Raw genomic sequence first — 21,404 nt, forward strand, 5'->3', positions numbered from 1 at the left:
AAACCTACAGTCTTACTTGTTTCTTGTAGTCAAACTTGTTACCTAACCACTATTTCTTTCTTGACAACTATTTCAACCTCCACTTGCACACTTCAAATTACTTTACGTTAGTTTCCTCTAAGTAACATGTCATAAACCCACTACTTAAGAATTGCGAGTTACTTCTAACCCAATATTTCATTACATGCAGTGACAGCTAATTGAAATACAGCTAATTTGAGTTTATTATTCACTTCATAACTTCTAGAAGTGGCCCTTTTCTTTTCTCTTTTGTTTAAAAAAGCAAGAGCAAAGAAACACAAACATTATCTAATTTATTTTACTTATTTATTTGTGGTGAGAGTATGAAGATGTACTATAATCATTAAAACCGGAGAAAAGAAAGTGCTTAATCAAAAAGCATGGACACAGACATGACTTTGAGGTATTGTGACTCATGGAGGTGACTCCTGTGGTTTTTCCATTTGCCACCTGATATACTGTGCACATATGTTGGCATTACAGCCTCTGTTACAGACTTGAAGGTACCTGAAGAATGTTTAGGAATTAAATTTTAGAATGATACCATTCTGTACCATTCATGAAAAGCAAATCAGCAAAAATGTCCAGTAAACCCTCAAATTGATAAAGTTACTTTTGCATGAGGACAAGTAAATGCATGTGGCTCCGGATGGCATGAAAAGACAACGTGTCCAACTCCCACTCATCTCTGCAACAACCACGAGGATTTTCAGCTAGAGAAGAAAAGTGTCTGCAGGCTTGCATAAACAGAAAGCATGAGAGCTATAAGCTGTTACGCTCTTCTTTTTAGGTGGGTGTTAACCTGGAAAAACAGATTTAACCACCCTTTCAGTTCTCATCAGCTATTTTTTCATGTGCTTCGGGGGTGTGCTGATGCAAACCATGGCCATGTGACAGTTGCGATGTGGTGCTGTAGGCAGGAGCAGTCACAGTTCGGAGAGTGGGGTTTTCTCCACCCGGTCAACCTGAAACTCCCCTGCCCGAGTGACAGCCACGCACGCTGCTAAATGCATTGTTTTGGGCAACTCTAAAGCTCCGGAGGAGCCAGTTTACTGTGATCTCCCCCTTTCTCGCAACAAATGAAGGCGGTTCACCGCACGGCCCAGCTGCCATCCCTGCTGCTTGTCTGTGATTGCTGACTGAGGAGAGGGAAGATCTGGAATGTTCTGAGGAGGATGTCAGACTCCTGGCTTTAGTGTTCCGAGGTGGAAGGAGGGCCATGGACGGGGCAGGAGAGGGAGGGATGGAGGGAAGGAGGGAGCAAATAGCAAGGGTGGAGTCTGGCACTGCGTGCTCTCCCACCATGCCATCCCAGTCCTGGGCCGTTCGGCAGAGCAGAGCAACTGTTCCAACGTTGTAATTTGGAACTAAAAATATGACACTTTCTTTCCTCTTTGGCTACTTTTTTACTCTGTGGTGCCCCATTATGGTCTTTTCTCTCTTGCCAAGCATGCATGTGCTGGACCTCTTATTGACTTCTGACAATTTAAGAGAACACTCCTGTGCCATGGTAAATGCACTGGGGCTTGCCTATGACCTAATTTAACAGGTGGCACCTTACACTCGAGTGGCATGAAACCCAATTTACTCTCTTAGAATTATTTCATCCTGTCTACTCGCTGTCTTCAGGACTGGCGTAACAAAGCCTGAATCCCTTGCATAATGCCTGCTCACCAGTAATATGAGAACAAACTATAACTGCATTTTGCTGTAGTCACTTGCCCTGTTTTTCTTTCACAGGCTTGAGATTAAGCATACTTATAATTATGTGTACACATAAGTGCAGGCAATTACTGACAAAGCATTCTGTATGTCCATGAAATCACACAATACATCATAAATTGTGTTTACAGCATGAAGCAAGGTAATTACAGTAGCCTACATTATCTAACTGATGTGAAGAAAAATGAACCAGGATGATGGAGTCAGAGTCTGACAAGTTTAAAACCCATTTAGGCATTATGAATGAACAAATGTTATGCCACAATGAAACAATGACAATTTGAAAGAATTTGTTGCCCAACCATGATGATAAGCATCCTGTAATTCACATTACAGTGAAAACAAGCACTTGGAAAACAATGGATTACTCCTTCTTTAAAGACACGAAAACTGAAACAATATAAAAAAACAAAAATGCAACTGGGGGTAAAAATGCAATGTGTAAAATCTGTAAAACCACTTAAGTTAGTAAAACAGGCTCTTAATTTCTTATTATCCACTATAAAATGCAGGATATGTATATTGCTAAATTATATCACTATAGTTTAAAGAAAAAATCTTGATGGTTGCATAATTGTTTTTATTATGTCTGTCTTTGAAAAGCATGCCATGCTGAAATACTGTGACAAAGGACTATTCTCTATCATATATTCTTACACTTTACTGATTCAAAACTGATTCAAATTACACAACATTCCCAGTTAAGGTGTCCTCCTTGAGTTTGTAAACTGAGCTTTCCTGAGGTAGAAATCCATTATAAATATACTACATAGTCTGCCACAGGAATGCCATGTTTGGTGGGTGTCCTTCCCAACAACTCCCACTGAAGAGACCAAGACCTTGTAATTACAATTTTGGTGATAATGACAGCTTGAAAATGTTCACGGTTATTTAAAATAGGAAGAAGGGGAAGGGGGATGGGATGTATTCGTTTGTCATAGTAATTAGCTTTAAATTTAGGTCCTAACAGCAGAAACACTGCAGGAGCTACAGCCCCAGTACATTTACAGTAGTTCCACCCTAATGTTCCGTTTTGTTTTTTAACTTGTGGAATGTTTGAGGGATATCTTCCAGTTTAATCAGAAACGAGCACTTGTACAAAAATGAGTAGTTTGGAGGCTGGCAAACATCCTGAGTGCAGGCAGGCTATGGCAGGGTGGTACTGGACAGACTTAAAGTGATGTTCTGCGCTAAGTTTACACTGTTTTTCAAAGGGCTTGGCTTTCTGAGTATGCTAAGCCAACTGCAATTTTGTTTAACTTTTGCGGCTAGTCCGCAGTTTATGTAATCTTTGCTTAGGATACAGCTCAATTTTGCATGATGTATGTCATTTGTCTCAGGACAATGACTGAATATGCTCCCTGATTGCTTGTGTAACCACCTTATCCATTATATTGTTTTATTTTTTGAAAACAAAACATAAAAACCTAAATAGGGGTTGCGCCAGAGAAAACAAATGCCGAACAGTCTATAAAGATAGTAATTGAAAAAGCTTGCATTCTTATTAGACAAAGTTTTCTGAGAGATTGAGAAAGGTCTATAGGATCTTCGAGCTTCTATAGCCTAATTGTAGAGGCGTCTCCATGGCAGCGGTTGTAAACAAGATATCACGAAACCTGTGAAGATCTAATACAATTAATAGTTTCCCCCATATTACAATTAAGAAGTATGCCGAAGAAAAAAGCAAAGACAGGAAAGGCAAAGGGGAAAGGGTGAGCTGTAATATAATTATAAACTTCCAACTTTTATATGCAACTTTTTATAAAGCGTTGTAGAGCTAGGTAGCTAATATTGCTAGCTAGCCAAGTTAGCTTAATTACACAGCAATCAAACTTTAGCGTGTTAGCTAACGCTAGCTAGCAACTTAGCTAGGCTGTGTCTGTGTTTCCCCTCACCAGTATTTCCACCTGTCCATATTTTCCCATTTATCTAGAAAAGCAAAGAAGGAAGGCAAACAGGAGTCCAGACCGGACAAGGAGTGTGATATAGAGAGGGCTAAAGCTAACGCGGCCCTGTGGGAGGCCAGGCTGGATATGACGGAGTGTTCACGGGTGGAATACCGAGAAGCTACGCGCCAGCTAGCCAGAGCAAACGAGGAGCTCACAAATCAGCAGTACAGATCTGAAAGGGACACAGTTGACATAATCGGATTTCTGAAGAAAAAGGACCTTGACAAGGAAGCAAAGGTTTGTTCCGAGTCTTGCGAGGTGACGTTCGCACGTTTACGAATAGTTATTTGAATTATGTTATTTTTCCAGTGTCACTCGCCCCGTGCCCCAATGTCATGGCAACCACACACCTTATCATCGTAATACGGTGAACGATGATTATATCACTCTGCTTCATCTCTACAGATTGCAGCATTGGAAGAAGAGCTAAAAGATCAGAAATCACAAGCCTTACAAGAAAAAGAGCTCGTAGTAAGTGCCCACAGGCCTATCCCCAGATGAAATAGCAGTTGTGTGTTTAGCCGTTAGATATAAACATAACAACCACGTTCCAAGAACAGGGAGTGACTTGACAGTTTGCTACAAGCAGGTAGGCTTTTGGCACAGAGCGTGTTTAGATGACCAAAGCGAAGAATATTCAGTGGACAGTTTCCTGCCCATCATAATATATAAAGTATTACTAGGTGGCTTACTTGCACCTGCAATAAACACAGAATCTCACAAATATTTATCTAAACGAAGTTTATTCTATTCCAATTATACACATATAATGCTTGCTTACTTAAAAAAACAAACAAACAAACGAACAAACAAAGCAAGCATAAAACGTAATGAGCCCCAACATTCACAGTCATATGACTAATTAAAATCGATGTACCCTTGGTACATCGGCGTCAGCCAGTGTGTGTGTGTGTGTGTGTGTGTGTGTGTGTGTGTGTGTGTGTGTGTATATATATATATATATATATATATATATATATATATATATATATATATATATATATATATATATATATATAGGGTCATGTGTCTTAGGGTTTGTTGGTAGCAAATTACAGATGTGACCGCAACGTTATTATGTTGATGAAAGCATTTTATTTGCCTAGTTGTTGAACAAGAATGCATTGCAGTTTTTTAAAGTGCAATTCCAAACGGTAGCTATCCAGAACACTCACAACAGCAAGAGTCCTGCTGACATGTTTTACTTTAAAGTGAGAAAATGCACTGCTTTAGTCAACAGCTGTTTTCCATTTGTCATCTCTTACTTCATGTGGGTAAAAATGGGTCCCAATAAGTGTTGGGCAAAAAAAAAAAGGCTTGGTCTGGACAAAGTTACAACATCCCCTGTTTAGACACTCATGGCAATGGCACATTTGCCCATGTAACATTATTCTGGAAAATACATTATTGTGGTGGATTCAGATGTGATTTCAAGTCCAGCCCCATTTGTACTCCCTGCAATGTGATAAAACACTTCATCTTGAAAAAGGACTGTTAATGGAAACCCTCTAGCACTCACAGAGAGTTAAAAGAAAAACCATCATGGGTCTCTGTTCCCCCTGCTTGTTTAAATGGTTTGACATGTGACTGAGCCCAGGGAGAACATCAGTAAGCCAGAGTGTTATTTCAGCGAGGTTTTTCCAGTTGTTCATTTGTGCCCCTGCCATTTTGTGACAGAAAAACAGCGTATCTTGATCAAAGAAGAGAAGCAAAGAATGAAATACCGCTGGACCTGCAAAGTTCTACATGTATGATGCACATTAGCTAATTACAGTTCTGTGTGTTCAGTTTTGTCTTCTCATACATTGTGGTCTACAATGTTGTTTTCACCTGCATCAAATAGCAAGTGACCTATGTCAAGTCACAGAAAGTGTGTTTTGTGTTCCTAGTATGCTGATCACTAGCTTTGTGTGATAATGTACACTAAAAAGTACTATATATGACATTGGAGCCAACCTGAGCTCTGAATTTTATATGACCATTATGTCAATAGAAAACGTGTTAGAAGGTCACATTTGCTGTTTTATAACAACTGACCATTTTACAGTTTTAACACACTATCGTCGTTTCTCAAGCAAGTTCCAGTTGTTTTACTGGCAAAGCTGCTCTGCATTTTGGAGCAAACTAATCTAAGCCCTGTGTAACCAGTATGCAACCCATACATGGCAAGAGGCACATGGTCAAACAGCTGATTCATAACATTTGGCTCACAAGCTTGTAATGCATGGATATGCAGATCTCTAAATAGCTCCAGTTGCTGGTATTTTGTTCTGGTAGGAAGCCATGGATGCTTTGGTCTGCATGTAAAGACCATGGGCCATACACACTTTCTAATTCTTATCCCAGCGGTCATAGGCCTGCCATTCCAGAGTAGCGCTGTACATACAAGTCATTTCTCAGAAAACCAGTCCTCCCTTCTAAGCTCAACCACTGCCTGGAAAACTAAACTGCTTTTGTCAGCCCTGTTATCATGCTTGTTGGGCGGCTGACCGCTGATCCGTTGGTATTGATTGGCTTTTGCAGGTTGCAGAGTACATGCTGAAGATTAACGAACTGGAAGAGAAGTTTAAGAAGAGATCCAGTGAGTTCAGCATGATTCAGGGAGAACTAAGGACCATCAAGGAGTTCCACAAAAAGAAAGCCCAGATGGAGCAAGACCTGAGCACTGTGTAGTATTAAACAATCTAATATAAGTTTATGCAATTTAGTGTGAATATAGTTTTAAAATAAATATTCTTAAAGCCATATGGCTACTCTGAGACATAGACATATGATAATACCAATACCAATAATTGTTAAAATATTAATTTTACTATGGCCAGTGGTTGACAGTCAATCTCCAGAGAATTGTTTTGTCAAAGGGAAGAATATCCATTCATGCTGTGGGATAGGCTGCATCTTCTGAAAATGTCTCTAGGTGACATCACTTATCCATTGGCTCACCAGGACTTGGAGCAGCTGTAAAATCCTAGTGGTTTCACACATTGTCAGTAGCTCCAATGCGCATTTAATTGGGAAATCCTCGATTACATTTTACAGATGAAAGAGAATATGTATGTTGCTGACCGTGAGCACAAGGAGAATCTTGCAAGAATGGAACACAAATTCTTTACTGAGAAGGTATGTGTACAAGATCTGTGGGAAAAAATTACTTTGTGATAAATGGAAATACACATTTTTTAAAAAAATGAGTGAATCCCCAAAAGACTGCACAGTTACTCCTAATCCTTCCTCCCTCCAGGTTCGCTTAGAAAAGGAGGCTGAGCAGAGAATTGCCCGGCTAGCAGAGCGAGCCCACAAAGAGGCAATTGTGTGAGTCCATCTCTGTCCGTCTTTCCTTCCTTACCTCCTTCCAATTACAGGCTAATTTTACTCTTCAAACTGCACCGTTACACAGTGAAAGAAAATAAATAACCTTTGCAGAAAAACAAGGAGACCACAATACAGTTATTATCATTATCATGACCACAATACAGTTTTTCTCTTGGAGATAGTATACATCACCTAAGCCAATGATTATATCTTCAGCAAAGGAGATTGTTCTGCAAGAAGTGTGTATGAACAACTTCATGTCTAAACGTGCATGTATATGTACAAGTATATGTTTTTCACAGCCACAGCAATAGCCATATGTTAGCTTTGCTTGATTAGTTTACCAGAACAATGGCAGCAAACCTAATTATCTTGCTGGTTGATGTGGCACTGAGGTGGCGAGTGTTGTAGCCAGCATGTTTCCTTTTTATAGTATTTCCACAGGAACAGTCCTCCACTTGCTTCCCCAGGCCAAGCACCTGAGGTCAACCTAATTCAATTCAATGAGTCACAGCTAAGTCGACTGAGAATGAATGAATGCAGTTCTTCAGAACTGTAGAGCTGTGGATGTTTTAAAGCAGTTTTAGCCATACCATCACTTGGCCAGTCCTTTGACACTTTTTTGATGTCATAGTCAGTTTACGCTGATCATATGCAGATGACACTGCCTTTATTGAGACCACGTGTGAGTGTTCAGTTTCGTTGTGATTCTGACAAAAGGTGCAGGTATAGCTTTCAAGCTCCTAAACAATGTACACTTCAGCCAGAGCAGGATGGGGCCCCCCTTTGAGGATGGGCAGGATGGGGCCCCTGCTTTGTTACAACAACTGTTGTAAAAAGCGTCATATAAGTAAATTTGATATTTTTCTTCTCTCCTGCTCGATCTCCACAGGCAGCTGGATGGTGCGTCACGCTCTGTGTTCAAAGAAAACGTGCGTTTAAATGAGGCACTGGGCTACCACCTGAAAGAGGTGGAGGAACTGAAGAGGATCAATAAAACCCTAGTGGAGGAGAATGCCTCCCTAACTCTGAATGAGGTACTACCATTTTGTAGGTCAGCCTCCATCACTGCCTTACAGTACAAACCACCAGTCTTTTTCTACTTTCGTAATAAGGCATGCACTATTGAAACATCATAAATATTTAGTTCCATCAACTTATTTTTTCCTCCCCACAAATTCTAGAAATGCTCTAGGTAACATGCACTGAAAGACATATAGGCCCCTGAAGGGGTTCCCCAGAAAGGCCTCTCAAAGCCCCCTCTGTGTCCAATGCCAGACCGCTACCTTCTTATTTTAGATAATGGGGTTATTTGACAGCTTATGAGGACTGGAGACCTTCCCAGTGTCTTCTGAGAATAAATGCCCTCAAAATGTAATTAAAGAAACAACTATATTTAGTGGTGCACAAGTTACTGAAGTCACAAATTGAGCTCTGAAAAGCATGACTAGTAACAGCTCACGCTCATGCCAGGATATCCTGTCCGAGCCAAAAATGACACATCAGACAGAGAGAAGCTACCATCAGCAATAACGAGTGGCTGAATGAAGTTTATAGACATTTTCTTATTCTGGTAGTTCCTGATCTCTGATGGGTTATGCCCCCTGCTGCTGCCCATGTTTATTTGCACTGGGCTATGTGTTTGAGTTCTCCTGTAGAAGCACATTCTCCTCACCTCCACTCCAGGAGCCAGTCTCCTGTCTCCCTGTGGCCTGGCACACAGCATACTTTCCATGGCTGGGCCCAACACACTCCTAGTGTTCCCTCTGGCCTGCCGCTGACAAACACATTTGATGGACACCTTCATTGTGAGCCGAAGGGCATAAGCGTACTTGATTTCACAGATACACGCCAACCCCAGAGACTAGACACGTAAACATAACTTGTATAGACGAGTACACACGAGCTGCCGGCGGCTGTCCAGCCCGGTGGCTGTTGGGCCCTGGTCAGCTGACTCCCTCCCCCCCACAGGAGACGAGCAAGCTGAGGCTGAACGAGAACGCAACGCAGCTGGAGGCACGGCGACGCGAGATCTCCGAGCTCAGGGAGAAGGTGTCCACGCTGGAGCAGGCACTGGCTATCATGGAGGCTGAATTCGAGCGGGAGCGGGCAGGGGCACGAGAACGAGCCATGGTGAGCACGCAGGCCAGTGGCATGGAGCTGGAGAAGCTCCAGAGGGTGCTGGCGATGCGCGAGCGCGAGATGAGCCGCGTGAAGCGGCTGGCACGCGACATCATCGAGCAGCGCACTCAGCTCGAGCTCTTCTTCCATGAAGCTCTGGCTCAGGTGAAGCAGGAGATCATCAGCAGTCGGCTCCAGTACAGGTACGCACCAAATGCAGGCGTGCCACCAAACTGCAGCAGAAACGTTCACAAGCACGACTGGCTTCAAAAAACCTGATAATTAGTGCTGTCAAAAAGAGATGTTAAGAGATATTGTCCCATTTAAACTGGCAGTATGCTTTCTGGCACAATGTATACAGACAGAAGGCGATGGAGGCGTATCGCAGAAGGATGAATGATGCACGGTTGGGGAGGAATGAGTACCCTCGCATACGAACCTTTAACAAGGTGCCCCACAGCACCAACAGTGTTTACACTGACCTGGAAGAGGCTGAGAAATGGTGAGTTAGGCATTGCAAGAGATGTCAAAGTGAGAGGTTTGAGAGAGGTTTCTCCAAAAAATGCTTAAAGCATTTTCAATCTAAATCGCATATAATTTTACACACAATTTAAGACATGATGCTATGACATTAAATACTGCTATCAGATGCATCTGCTTTGTATAGCACTGAACACATCAAGCCAAACGAGGCAGTTACAGTTGCACCACTCACAAGTTGTAATGCTAAGGGAAACAGGGTCTTACACGTAATTATGATTAGCTCCTAAAACACTGCATCCTAGGAGCAACCTGCCGAGTTTGAAGGTGGACATCTCTGAACTGACCTGGGAGCAGAAGGAGAGGGTACTACGGCTGCTCTTTGCTAAAATGAATGGTTTGAAAACAAGGTAAAGTCTATTACTATTTAGTATTTTACATTGTTATAGCATATAAAGTCTTCCAAGTCCCACAGATCTATAAAGGAGATGTTGCTTACAGCTTTGACAAATAAGTGCTGATGTTAGCCATTGGAAATAAATGCAATCCCACATCCTCAAATATAGACTGCTACAAATATTAAATACTATAAATGCTTTCCTGTAGTCATGCTTGCAGTATACGGCATCTAGAGTAGCAGTAATTAACCACAAGTTTACTGGCAGTCATCATACAACTCTTCACAAATGTCAAAGATGTCTGCACCATAGTGGAAAAAATCACAGCGCATGGTGAATTTTCCTTTCATAAAAAGATTATATCTTTAAACACAGGCACATGGCACCAGGTTCATCCTTTGCCCCTTCCTATTTCAAATTATAACCCACTGATTTTGGAATAATTGATAAAATACCTGCAAAGATGAAAAGTCCCTATTAAGCCCAATATTTCACACAGAGATTCAGTTATTTAAGGATTATATAAGGGTTCGGCACTAGAGACTGAACAGTTTGTTAGCAGACACTTCTGCTTGGGACAGCTACCCAGCTGTGCTGTGTGGATAGCCAGGACCAGGGAGTAAAAATAAAAACGTGCCCAGTGCAAGAGCCATCTGGCTGCAGCACCCGAACCTCCTGCCTGCTTTCACGTGCGCACGGCCACTTGTTTAGCACATCCGAAGCACTTGCGGTTCTCTGGAGACAGCTGGAAAACATCTCTCCAGAGGAAAAATGTAGAACAAGAGGCAGAATTAAGAGTAGGAAGCAGGCGTGGCTGGACAGACGGACGGACGGACGGACGGATGGATCAATGAATGGAGTGGAAGGTATAGAGGAGTGTGTACTCACACTCTTTCACTAACATCATGTTAGCTAATTAGTTTGGGGCGGAGGAACTTGAAATACTCCTGTATGGCTATATGCCTGATAACTATTGCAACAGGTGCCAATCAGAGCATGTTTTTGGTAGATTTGCATTGCCTCTTTATTTCTCACACAGGAAAACAGCGCAGCCTCTGTTAGCATCATGCGAGAGGGAGCAGGGTGACGTTGAGACAGAGTGAGTCTGAAGCAGGCCAGAAGATCCAGCAGTTTCTTTGCAAAGCAGCTGAATGATTTAGTTGTTACATATTCAGATGAAGGAATATCATCACCATTAGATAATTTTTCAGGTGTCATTTAACAGCTTGGTATTTTTTCAGTTTTGCCTCACAACAGTAAATACCACACTTCCATGTTCCTTGTTTGTCTTCCACACAGGGCTACAGAGAAGGAATCGCACATGACCTTCGTAACTCAGGCAGCGGTGTGCAACATGTCCAACCCTAGTGGCCTGCCAGACTTACAGACCATCTAAAATGTGGTCACATGATCCAATGATCATGTGAAACCATAATCACATAAATATCACCAAGGTTCTTTAGTGAATTTCCCAGCAGAAGTTATTTTCTTTGCTATAGAAAGAACCAGCATCTCAACCACAAATTATGCTGTGCAGGGACACAAAGACAGGGACATCAGAAATCCAGAGACATTCAGGAGTGGTCCTTGGTCAATTAAACTGAAAAAAAGTGATGATATAAAGTACTGCAGTGTTTGTGTTATCTTACTGAAATTGTGCATTTCCCCTTTCGTTTCCAACATACATTAAAACAGGCAAGAATGACAAAATGAAATTGGTATTCAGTTTAATTTACTTCAAGCTGACTGGTGAGGCACAGTGATGAGCTCTCACTAATACCTTCCTGTCTCTCCCATCTGGCCATCACCATATTCTTAAAACGTACATATAATCAAGCAGAGAAAACAGACCATTCTTTTATTAGAAAATCAAAACTGGGAAGACATGCATTTGAGGAAGGTGAGCTTTTAGTTCCTGGGGCTGCAAGTGAGTGGTTTTTTGCATTGTGTGTAGCTGCAACTGTAGACGGACTGTAGACCATCTGCTGCCACATTTACGGTATTTAGGCCACGCCTTTAATCCATAGCAATTTACAATTTGAGTATAACTTGAGCAATTGAGGATTCAGGGCCTTGCCCAAGTAAGCCAAGTAGTTAAGTAGCCCAAGTGACATTACAAAGTACTTTCTTCCACCAAAAGTTAAATGCTTAACCTGTGTTAAAATGAATAGAAACCTGTGCTTAATCTGAAAATACCCATCTGTACATTAGCTTGAAAGCTTGGGGTGCACAAAATTGGACCTATATTACAACTCAACGTCCCATGGTCGGCATGGTAACAGCTGGAGATTTCAAGGTGGCGTCCTCTGCCTTCCACTGTGAAGTGACAGTTTTGATCTGTGTGTAGAACTGAATTCCCTGTGGAGGCAAAAGGACCAAGCACTCAACCCTACTGCAAACACTGAGTCAGTAACGTTAGTCATCCATGTCTTGCTAATACCATTCTGAAATAAGAATGAGCTCACATGATAAACAGCGGTTAGAAATCATGCGTTTACCAGTACAATAAACCATTCCTTCAATCATCTTATTCACAACAATCTGTTTGTTCAAAACAAACCTGTTTGTTCAAAACAAACTTGCAGGCCAAAAATCATTCGAACATTAAACATTAGAGGTCACATCAAATAGGCATGGCCTACCTTTATAGAATCCAGTGTTACAATGCCTTGTTCACTAATCCAAGTACATGATGTCTTAACACCTGTGTAGTTTGGAATTATGTTACGTTAGTGTGCCATGTCGGACTACTTACTTGCTTGCCATAGAAGTTGGTATCTCCCCTGAAAGAGGCCCTGGATCCCGTGAAGGAGAACATGGGAAGGGGGACAGGGATCGGTACATTCACTCCGATCTGGAAAAGGCAGCACATAAAGCACAGCAGTGAGAAGCAGACACCCTGCTCCCCCCAGCTGCCCCAAGGCTGCCCTTACCCCTATCTGCCCTGTGCCAGACACTCACACCACGACGTCAGCTAAGAGAACAGCGCAACTGTCAAACGCAAACACGCCCGTCTCAGCTGTACATTATACAGTGCCATGTCAATCACGGGGTGGTGGGGGAGGGCGGATGCTAACACCATAGGTTAGCACTTAGCTGCTTCTTCAGCATGCTAGCTCAGCCTCATGACGTTTGCGTCTAAAAACAAAAGCTTGGATCAGGCAATGGTCAACAGTAATAAAATGCCAACTGCACCCATATGTATGACAACTCTAATTTCAAATTGTTTTTCTCTTCTCACTCATTTGCTAGAGAATGTAACGTTAGTCACTCTACAGATAAACTCACTCAACGTTGACCGTTTTAACGATCGTGGCATCAAACTATACATTGCTGCTGAGCTCTGACTGTTGTGTATGGAAAGTGCTGAACAAGCAGCTCATTCAGTGACAACACAAAGCTGAAACCCACAACTATTTGTTTGTGTGCCTGCTGAGAAAAGCAATGCATGCAGAGGATAACTAAACAAAACGTGTTCCTTGGGGTGGGTGAAGACTGGAAACTGGCACAGGTACTTAATGTTGGAGAAGGCAGCTGTAGCAGTTTGGTGGGGAAAGAGAAAAGAGCAGGCCCTTATAGTGTGCATGGGGGTTTTGGTTGGTGGCTCGGCACGTGAACCCCTGCGCCCCTCCGCCATCTGAATCGCAAACACATGGCCCAGCTGCAGGCCGCACACAAAAACAAACGGGGCAGGGACAGTCCGTTTTTACACAACCCCCAGGATAAACAGGTTGCGAGGAATCCCTTTTGAGTGCCGTTTCAGACCCCGAGCTTCACCAGCAGAATATTTGAGTGGTGCCGTGTTTTGATTAAATAGCACATATTTGCTGTGGGCTATTTGGAGTGTGCTTGTTTCAAGGCGAGTCGAGGGCTTTTTTCCCCCTTGGGTTTTTAGTCAAGGTAAACAAGGCAGTCCTTGCCATGGAAAGCCAATTGTTTTTGCAGGCATGTTTGGACCAGAGCTTGTATTGCACTCTGTGTCAGATATGGTAGTAGCGGATAGGACAGTTCAACTCTATTTCCCTGCTGTGGGTTAGGGAAGAGGCACCAAAGGGATTTTACACATTATATTTACATCATGTTCCAATATTGACTCTTGTGGACTGCCTGGAACGTTTCACCTAGGGAGGCCCTGTCAGGAAGTATAAAACATGTACCGATATATTAATGTTAAAAAAAAAAAAAAAAAAAGTTTCTGGGGATGGCAAAAGTTATTTTTTGTAATGCAGTTTTAAAAATTGGTCATGCTTCTCTAAGAAAGATGATATAGCACTATGTTTATAATTTAGAAAATGTGAGCTAATTATGGAAATGTCATCGGGAATTGCAGAGTAAAACTCACTGCAAGGCAAAGGTTTCTCACCTGGCCAACATCCACCTCATTAGTGTATTTGCGGGCTACGGCTCCATTTGTGGTGAAGATAGCAGTTCCATTGCCATATGGGTTTTTATTGATGATTTTTATGGCTTCATCCAGGTCATCAGCTTCTAAAACCACTAGTACAGGTCCAAAGATCTCTTCTTTATAACACTTCATCTCACTCTGGGAGTCAGAGAGAGGGCCAAGGATTAGATGCTGAGAACTGGACATTGAGAAGTTTAACACAGCAGTTTCTGACCAACATACAAATGATCAACAATTAATTATTCTGGCAAATATAGCAGCAAAATTAGTATTATTTGCCCTTTTCAGAGTCAAAGGTAGTAATGGGTCTCACTGTGACATTGCTGATTATGGTGGGTCCCACAAAGTTGCCGTTCTCATAACCTTTGACTTTCACGTTCCTGCCATCTAGTAGCAGTGTGGCACCCTCATCCACACCACTCTGGATGAGCTGGTGAACCCGGCCCTTGGCCTGAGGAGAGATGAGGGGCCCGAGGTCTGCGCCTGGCTGGTCACCTGCCATTAGGGAGGACAAGAAAGTCTACATGTCTTCACATGGCCTTAAAGAAAAAAAATGTTAAAAAATAAACAAATAAAAAAATAATAATAATAATTTCAGGTTTTTCACAATCTATCAAAATGCAATGACTCGCACAGCTGTACAGGGTCTTCTGACTTATGTCACCAGGATAGATCATATTAACTAACAAATGTCATGTGTTTGTGACTCAGTCAAATTTCGATAAACTCAAGTGAGAAACTCAAATTCTCCCACTGCCCAAAATCTCCTGTTTTACTCAAATGTAAGTCAAGTTGGGGAAAATGTTATGACTTCCGTTTCCCTTTAAGTGGATTAAGCTGGATGAATTTGGGACATGAGAGAGGAGAAAAGAAAAGGAAAAAAATTTAAAAAAAAAAAATCACAATAATTGTTGCCTTCTTCGTCAGTCCTTAAGGCACAGTAGTGAAAAAGGGAACTGGATTTTGGAGGCTCCCTGTCTATGTCTCTGCACACATGACTCTGCTCTCTGAAGGCTGCCTCTCTGAGGACTGTTTGGGGGTTTTGGTGGAGCCGCTGCACCACAGCGCAGCGCTTCTGCATACATAAAATTTCATCTTTCAGTTGCTGTAAACATTTTGACAGCCTACGCCGCTTTCTGATCTGCCCGCACCACAAACAGGGTTTCAAATTTGTGGCATGAGGGAGTTTAACTGTGCCTCTCCCCTCGGGCTGGGCTGAATCTGGAGCTGGGACGCTCAGGAAGAGCTGTGGTCGTCAAGGCCTGGGTGGTCTACTGGGACACGTCGAGAAGGATAAAACCCATCGCATGGATATATGATATACAGAAGAGAGCGAAAGAGGCCCGAAAGCAGAGAATGAGGACAGTGATGTAAGCAGGAATGCCATCAGCAAATGGAGAGAGAGACGCGCGCACACACACACACACAGAAAAAACAATGGGAGTGTGAAGAGCAGAACCATAAGACATTCTTGCTCATCGCAAACACTGTAGATGGCACATACAGCAAGGCACGCTTAAATCCGACCCGAGTGCGCACCTGCATTGACGCGTAGCTTCTTGGTCCTCTCCACTAGGTCAGGCAGCCAGCCGCGTGCGTCCCCGACGAGGATGGCCGTGGACAGCGCCATGCAGCGCTGCCCGGCTGCCCCGAACGCCGCGCCCACCAGCTGGTTCAGAGTGTTCTCTTTGTTGGCGTCGGGCATCACCACGCCATGGTTCTTCGCCCCCTATCCAGCAGCATGGGACACAAATGCCATCAGTCCTGCAGTTACCCTCAGGGAAGAAGACAACACTCACATATCCGTTTGTGTGTGTTAGGACATATCCAAACTCGAAATCCATAGCATCTGTTGTAGAGTGTTTTTTATTTTTTATTTTTAATTTTTATTTTTTTGTCTTTCTACATCTTTCATGCTTACAGTGATGCTCATCAGATCTAAATTCAATGTTATATATTAAAACAGAAATTTACGCACTGGCAGAAAATACAGTTCAACGATTGTAGCTGTTCTCTGCATAAGAAATCTGACCTGTTCCCCTTCTGAGCATGTGCCTTTTGCAAAATTAATTTACAGACGTGCTTGCAATACCCTTGAACATCATTTAAAAATCTAGCTTTTAAACAAACTGAACCATGTTGTCATTCATCAACATATATACCCTTTATAAATATGCCAAGAAACATGATGACAATAACCAAGCTAATTCAATTTAAAACACAAAGTGCTGAAAATACCGCCAACATGCATTTTCCTACTAATTACAGGAAAATGTGATCATTTACTGCTTTCCATCATTTCTGAAACCGCTCATTACTTTTGACTGCTGGTTCCATTTCCAATCTGCAATATCTGTACTGAATGTACTCATTTTAACATTCGGTTCATGCACTCGCATGCCATGATGTGCAGTTAATGTCATTCCCAATTTCCTCACCAACTGCTGAATCAGACACAGTGCAGACACTTTAAGCCTTGGGTAGAGAGCAGGTGGCTGGGGGCACTTCTTCTATTTCCTAACTGATGCTGCCACCCGCTGGTAGGAACTGGAAGATTAGTGCGGATAGGCCTGCTGGGTGGGGCCAAAGTTTTCTTCATTTCTACAGTCCTACATGTGACAGATCTCAGAGTTCATGCATCTGCCTGTAATGTTTATGGCCAAGCTGTTGTCCAAGAGATTGTTTCTAGGACCGAGTTTGGTTTCTCCTAAGGGAGGCGAGTGTGTGCAGTGTGCAGCACTGACCATGTTAGACTGCACTCTTTTGCCATTCTTGGAGCCTCTCTCATAAATGTACTCTCCTGCCTGGTTGGAGCCCACAAAGCTGATGGCCTTTATCGCAGGGTGATCACAGATGAAGTTCACAGCTGCAAAAACAGATGAAACCCAACACTGCATATGAAGCGATCCTCATATGGACTCCACTCCGATGAGGTTTCGGGGAGTCAAACAGCACCCCCACTACACAACATGGACACAAGTGACACTTCCTCCCAAACATCTCTACTAATCACCATCAACGATAACTGTTTCATGCAGTTACTTGGAAAAAGGTCTCAATTTGTTAAATAAAGCAAAAGTATTTTTAGTTGCAGAACCTTAACACAAAATGAGTTAGCCAGCAATCCAGTGAATTTGTCCAGTACTGCCCCGTGACTGTCTGTACCGTCGTGCTGGCCATGGATGATGTTGAGCGTGCCGTCCGGGGCACCGGCGTCCTGCAGGAGCTTGGCCAGCATCATGGCGCAGCTAGGCACGCGCTCGGACGGCTTCAACAGGTAGGTGTTCCCGCACACCATGCCCATGGGAAACATCCACAGCGGGATCATGGCAGGGAAGTTGAAGGGAGTGATGCCCGCGCACACCCCGATGGGCAGCCGGTAGGTGTAGGTGTCCATGTCTTTGGTAATGGAGGGCAGCGTCTCACCCAGCATGAGGGAGGTGATGCTGCAGGTGTGTTCTACCACCTCTGTAACCAGGGAGAGATGCACTCAGGCTTAGTTGATTTATTGCTGCCTGCACTGCACAGGATTGAATCGTTACTACAGGCTGACACTTAAGTTAGACTAGAACATAGAGGTGGATGAGCTATGAGAGGAAGATGTTCTCCAGAGACTGACACACTCAGTGTTCATCCCTGCCATTTGGAAGATGATCTGAAAAGACTCACGCAGCCCCCGGAACACGTCGCCCTCAGCGTCTGCCAGCGTTTTGCCCTGTTCCCGAGTGATTTCCTTAGCCAGCTCTTTCTGCACCATTGCACACAAATAAATAAAACATTCCCAGGAAAAGGCAGCGACAGAACAGTCTCTGGATTTTGAACTGAGGTCCTTTTCAGAGCTCAGCTGTATCATTTTAACAAGTACCTAGTAATTCATCATCAAGGTATTTTCTCCGTTAACCAGAGAGGTACTAATCCTAAAATGTCAGGCAAAGTCTGCTCTGCACTGCACACAGGACTTACAATGTTGTCTTTAATTAGCTGCTGGTAGCGGAGAAAGACCTGCTGGCGGGTCAAAATGGAAGTGTCAGACCAGGCATGATAGGCCCGTGAGCAGGAGTCCACGGCAGCCAACATCTCCTCCTGCGTGGCCTTGGGCACGCGACCAATCACCTCGTTAGTGGCCTGGGCAGAGGTGAGGAACAGACACACATGATCATCCACTGCAGATCATCCTTTTTTAACTGTGTACTGGATTGTACTAAAATCAAACAATATTCTCCATAACCGTTAAAACAGTTGAAAGTGAAAGCTGGAACACGCAGATTACTAGTTTCCCAGACCTACATTACACCTAAGCCTTGCCCAAAAATACCCTTGCCGTGGCTGCTGGGAAAATAGTAATTCACACTTGGCGCTACAGTTTAGCCAATAACTAGGCTTAATCTATACGTCTGAAACTTGTCCGTAGAGTTCACAGGATTAAACTAACACCTGAATGTCCCGAATGCTCCACTAGTGTGCCTGGTCCAAAGCAGGAGAACATAACTTGCCAGTTACAACCTATAGGTGCAGCTTTATCATGTACTCCAAAGGGCACTGTTTCAGCCAATCACTGAAGATGGCCTGTCATTAAGACCTGCACTATCTAGAAAAAGGATTTTCAACACAAACTCCAATAGTTGCCTTATGGCCTCTTCATTTGAATTTCCACTATCCTATCAAACCTAAAGGTTTCACATATGACTAGCCCTTCTGTGTCTGACAGTGGCATCATCACCATTGTGGTACAGTGGTACACTAGTACTGCCTTCACTCCTGAACCACAACACCCAAGTACATGCACGTCAACCCTCAGAACTGCTGTAAATAAACTCAACATGACAAATGTTTACTTTTGGTGAACAAAAACAGAGTACAGAGGCAACAAATATTAGCAAAAGTGCAGTGAATTTCTTTTTTTTTTTTTTTAGAAAATAATGGACTGTGCAGAAAGCTAATGCCTTGTTAAGTGTTAACAGGAAGGTGGAAATTATATCTAGTGTTTGCTTAACTTACTTAATCTACTGTGCCTTTGTCTTAACAAAGCAAATAAAGAGAAAAATCCAAGTAACTAGTTAATAAAAGAGCTTTATTCATATTATTTATATCACCCTCCACTTATAGCAGCTAGATTTTGGTCTTTTTAGTCTTATTATCCTATTAAGTACACTGGCAACAATATACAGTATTTAAATATAATCCTCATTTAAGGTACAGATCCTCTCTTCAGAAATCAACATGTTACTGGCTGTACTCACAGGATTGTGGATGTCCAACCATTCTGAACTCTTGGATTCAACAAACTTCCCATCAATGAACAACTTTGTAGTCGGCTATGGAAGAAAGCATACAGCATACTGATTCTAAACACATTTTCTTTTACAGTGAAGTTTCTTATAATTCTATATTATCCAATGAAAGGCATGCAGCTAATGTATTTATACATTATGAGCTAATGTAGTTATTTATTCATTCATTCATTCTTTTCTCATAAGACTAAAATGGAGATTTGTATGAACTAGAAGTATTTGGTATTCCTGATTTTGATCTACCATACTCTAGAATGTCTACTACAACTAAACTGACATTTCAATGTTTACAGGTACAAATGCTGCAATGCCACATTAGCTCAAATGCAAAAAGGAAAGAGTCTGAGAAAACACGGGCCTGGTGTGAAGAAGCCAGAAGCAGACGGAGGACAAACGAAGTCAAACGTACATGAGCGGTTTTGCCATTCAGTGTAATTAGATAATACAGGGAAAGTAAATATTGACTTGACCGGTGTAATGGTTTGACCTTTAAGCAAACTGTATTCCATATTGTTCCTTCTTGAATCTTCAATCTATGGGCTAAATCTGGAGCAATGTTCATGACCATGTGTGTTCTCTAGATTTTTCTAAATGTTTGTCTCACTCTGGAATCCTGACAGTAGCAATAATATTAAGTCTCAAGCGAAGACATCTACCATCACGAATACAACAGATGATCTACTATAGCTACACCTTCATGCTTTTCTCTCAGATGATCACTTTAAGAAGGTTTGGTGTCAGAGTAACGATGCCATGTACATCAGCCTAGAATTAACATCTATGAAATGAGATTTTATTTACTGCACCATATCCAAGTATTCATTATCTCACTCACCACAGAGGACGAGTAACACATGCGTCCCACCTGAAGAGGTACCTGCAGGAGTATGTTACAAAATGACAAGTCACATGACTAATGCAGTCACCTTCATTTGTTTTATAAAGACAAACATTTAAAAACACTCAGGTATTTACCACGTTTATTTAGCAGAAATTTAAAACGCCATTAAAAAAAAAAAAGTTTTAACAACGTGCAAATCAGCCTCATAAGATCGACCAAAATGTTCCGAGTGTAGTTCTTGGAAGATCTCAAGAAGTCAGTGGTCCGCTAGCAAGGCAACAAACGGTAAACCTAAACGCTCAGAACCTGGAGGTGCGCGGCAGCGTGGGTGGCCATTCCTTTGCCCCAATCATTACGCTAGGTCACGAGGTTACATTGCTTGTGCACCGTTGAATGGGTTTAAAGTATGTTCACTATGCAATATTTTCATAGCTATCCTTATCCACTTTAGTGCAACGAAGGTATAAGTATGCCCACTATGCAATATTTTCAATGGTATAGGCCTAGACACATAGACATGAGAGTTGCACTCCGTAAACGTCCCAAGCCTGCACCCTACTGAAACAACAGTTTTTGCACGCTTTGTGTTCCTTACCCGCCTCGTCAGAAGAGAACGCATTAATGGTGTGGCCATGATGGACGTCGGAGATCGAGGCTGTAAATACCCCGATAAGATGAATCAAGTTCACCCTTTAAATTTTACCTATAAAAAACGCTATCTTTAGAAATGCATGGGTCATAAATGTTGGGCGGCCAGTGATTGGCTACGAAAAAAAAAACGCCCACAAGTCAAGGAAATCAATTGGTTAACTCCCTTTGAAAAACAAGCCAATGATAATGCCACTTATTGAAGCAAGCCTTAGG

General features: G+C 42.5%; 2 protein-coding genes across 3 annotated transcripts; one reads left to right on the top strand and one right to left on the bottom strand.

Annotated features, from left to right (window-relative positions):
- Positions 1-3,332: 3,332 nt before the first annotated feature.
- On the top strand, positions 3,333-11,931 carry si:ch211-163l21.10 (basal body-orientation factor 1). 2 transcript variants are annotated; one of them, XM_027025484.2, is made up of 12 exons: positions 3,333-3,455; positions 3,677-3,929; positions 4,098-4,163; positions 6,216-6,359; positions 6,732-6,812; positions 6,934-7,004; positions 7,897-8,041; positions 8,976-9,328; positions 9,487-9,627; positions 9,911-10,015; positions 11,043-11,102; positions 11,303-11,931. In XM_027025484.2, the coding sequence occupies exons 1-12, from the start codon at positions 3,412-3,414 to the stop codon at positions 11,397-11,399; spliced, it is 1,560 nt and encodes a 519-aa protein (XP_026881285.2). In that variant the 5' UTR covers positions 3,333-3,411; the 3' UTR covers positions 11,400-11,931. The 2 variants fall into 2 exon arrangements, with proteins under 2 accessions (XP_026881285.2, XP_026881286.2); XM_027025485.2 differs by lacking the exon at positions 11,043-11,102.
- Positions 11,714-21,293, bottom strand: aldh6a1 (aldehyde dehydrogenase 6 family, member A1). Its single transcript, XM_027025482.2, has 12 exons — positions 21,136-21,293; positions 20,535-20,576; positions 19,649-19,723; positions 18,372-18,533; positions 18,078-18,156; positions 17,574-17,876; positions 17,153-17,274; positions 15,948-16,137; positions 14,722-14,903; positions 14,367-14,546; positions 12,759-12,857; positions 11,714-12,361 (listed from the first exon to the last, which is right to left on the bottom strand). The coding sequence occupies exons 1-12, from the start codon at positions 21,172-21,174 to the stop codon at positions 12,257-12,259; spliced, it is 1,578 nt and encodes a 525-aa protein (XP_026881283.1). The 5' UTR covers positions 21,175-21,293; the 3' UTR covers positions 11,714-12,256.
- Between the last annotated feature and the right edge of the window lie 111 nt (positions 21,294-21,404).

Source organism: Electrophorus electricus, chromosome 13 (genome assembly GCF_013358815.1).
Source record: "Electrophorus electricus isolate fEleEle1 chromosome 13, fEleEle1.pri, whole genome shotgun sequence".
NCBI classification, from domain to species: Eukaryota; Metazoa; Chordata; class Actinopteri; order Gymnotiformes; family Gymnotidae; genus Electrophorus; species Electrophorus electricus.

Coding starts and splice junctions, on each gene's coding strand:
- si:ch211-163l21.10 (XM_027025484.2), top strand. CDS start 3,412: ATGCCGAAGAAAAAAGCAAAGACAGGAAAGGCAAAGGGGAAAGG. Junction 8,042..8,975: donor CCTCCCTAACTCTGAATGAG/GTACTACCATTT, acceptor TCCCCCCCACAG/GAGACGAGCAAGCTGAGGCT. Junction 9,329..9,486: donor AGCAGTCGGCTCCAGTACAG/GTACGCACCAAA, acceptor CAATGTATACAG/ACAGAAGGCGATGGAGGCGT.
- aldh6a1 (XM_027025482.2), bottom strand. CDS start 21,174: ATGGCCACACCATTAATGCGTTCTCTTCTGACGAGGCGG. Junction 20,577..21,135: donor GTTCTCTTCTGACGAGGCGG/GTAAGGAACACA, acceptor ATACTCCTGCAG/GTACCTCTTCAGGTGGGACG. Junction 16,138..17,152: donor AAAGAGTGCAGTCTAACATG/GTCAGTGCTGCA, acceptor GCTGCTGGATAG/GGGGCGAAGAACCATGGCGT.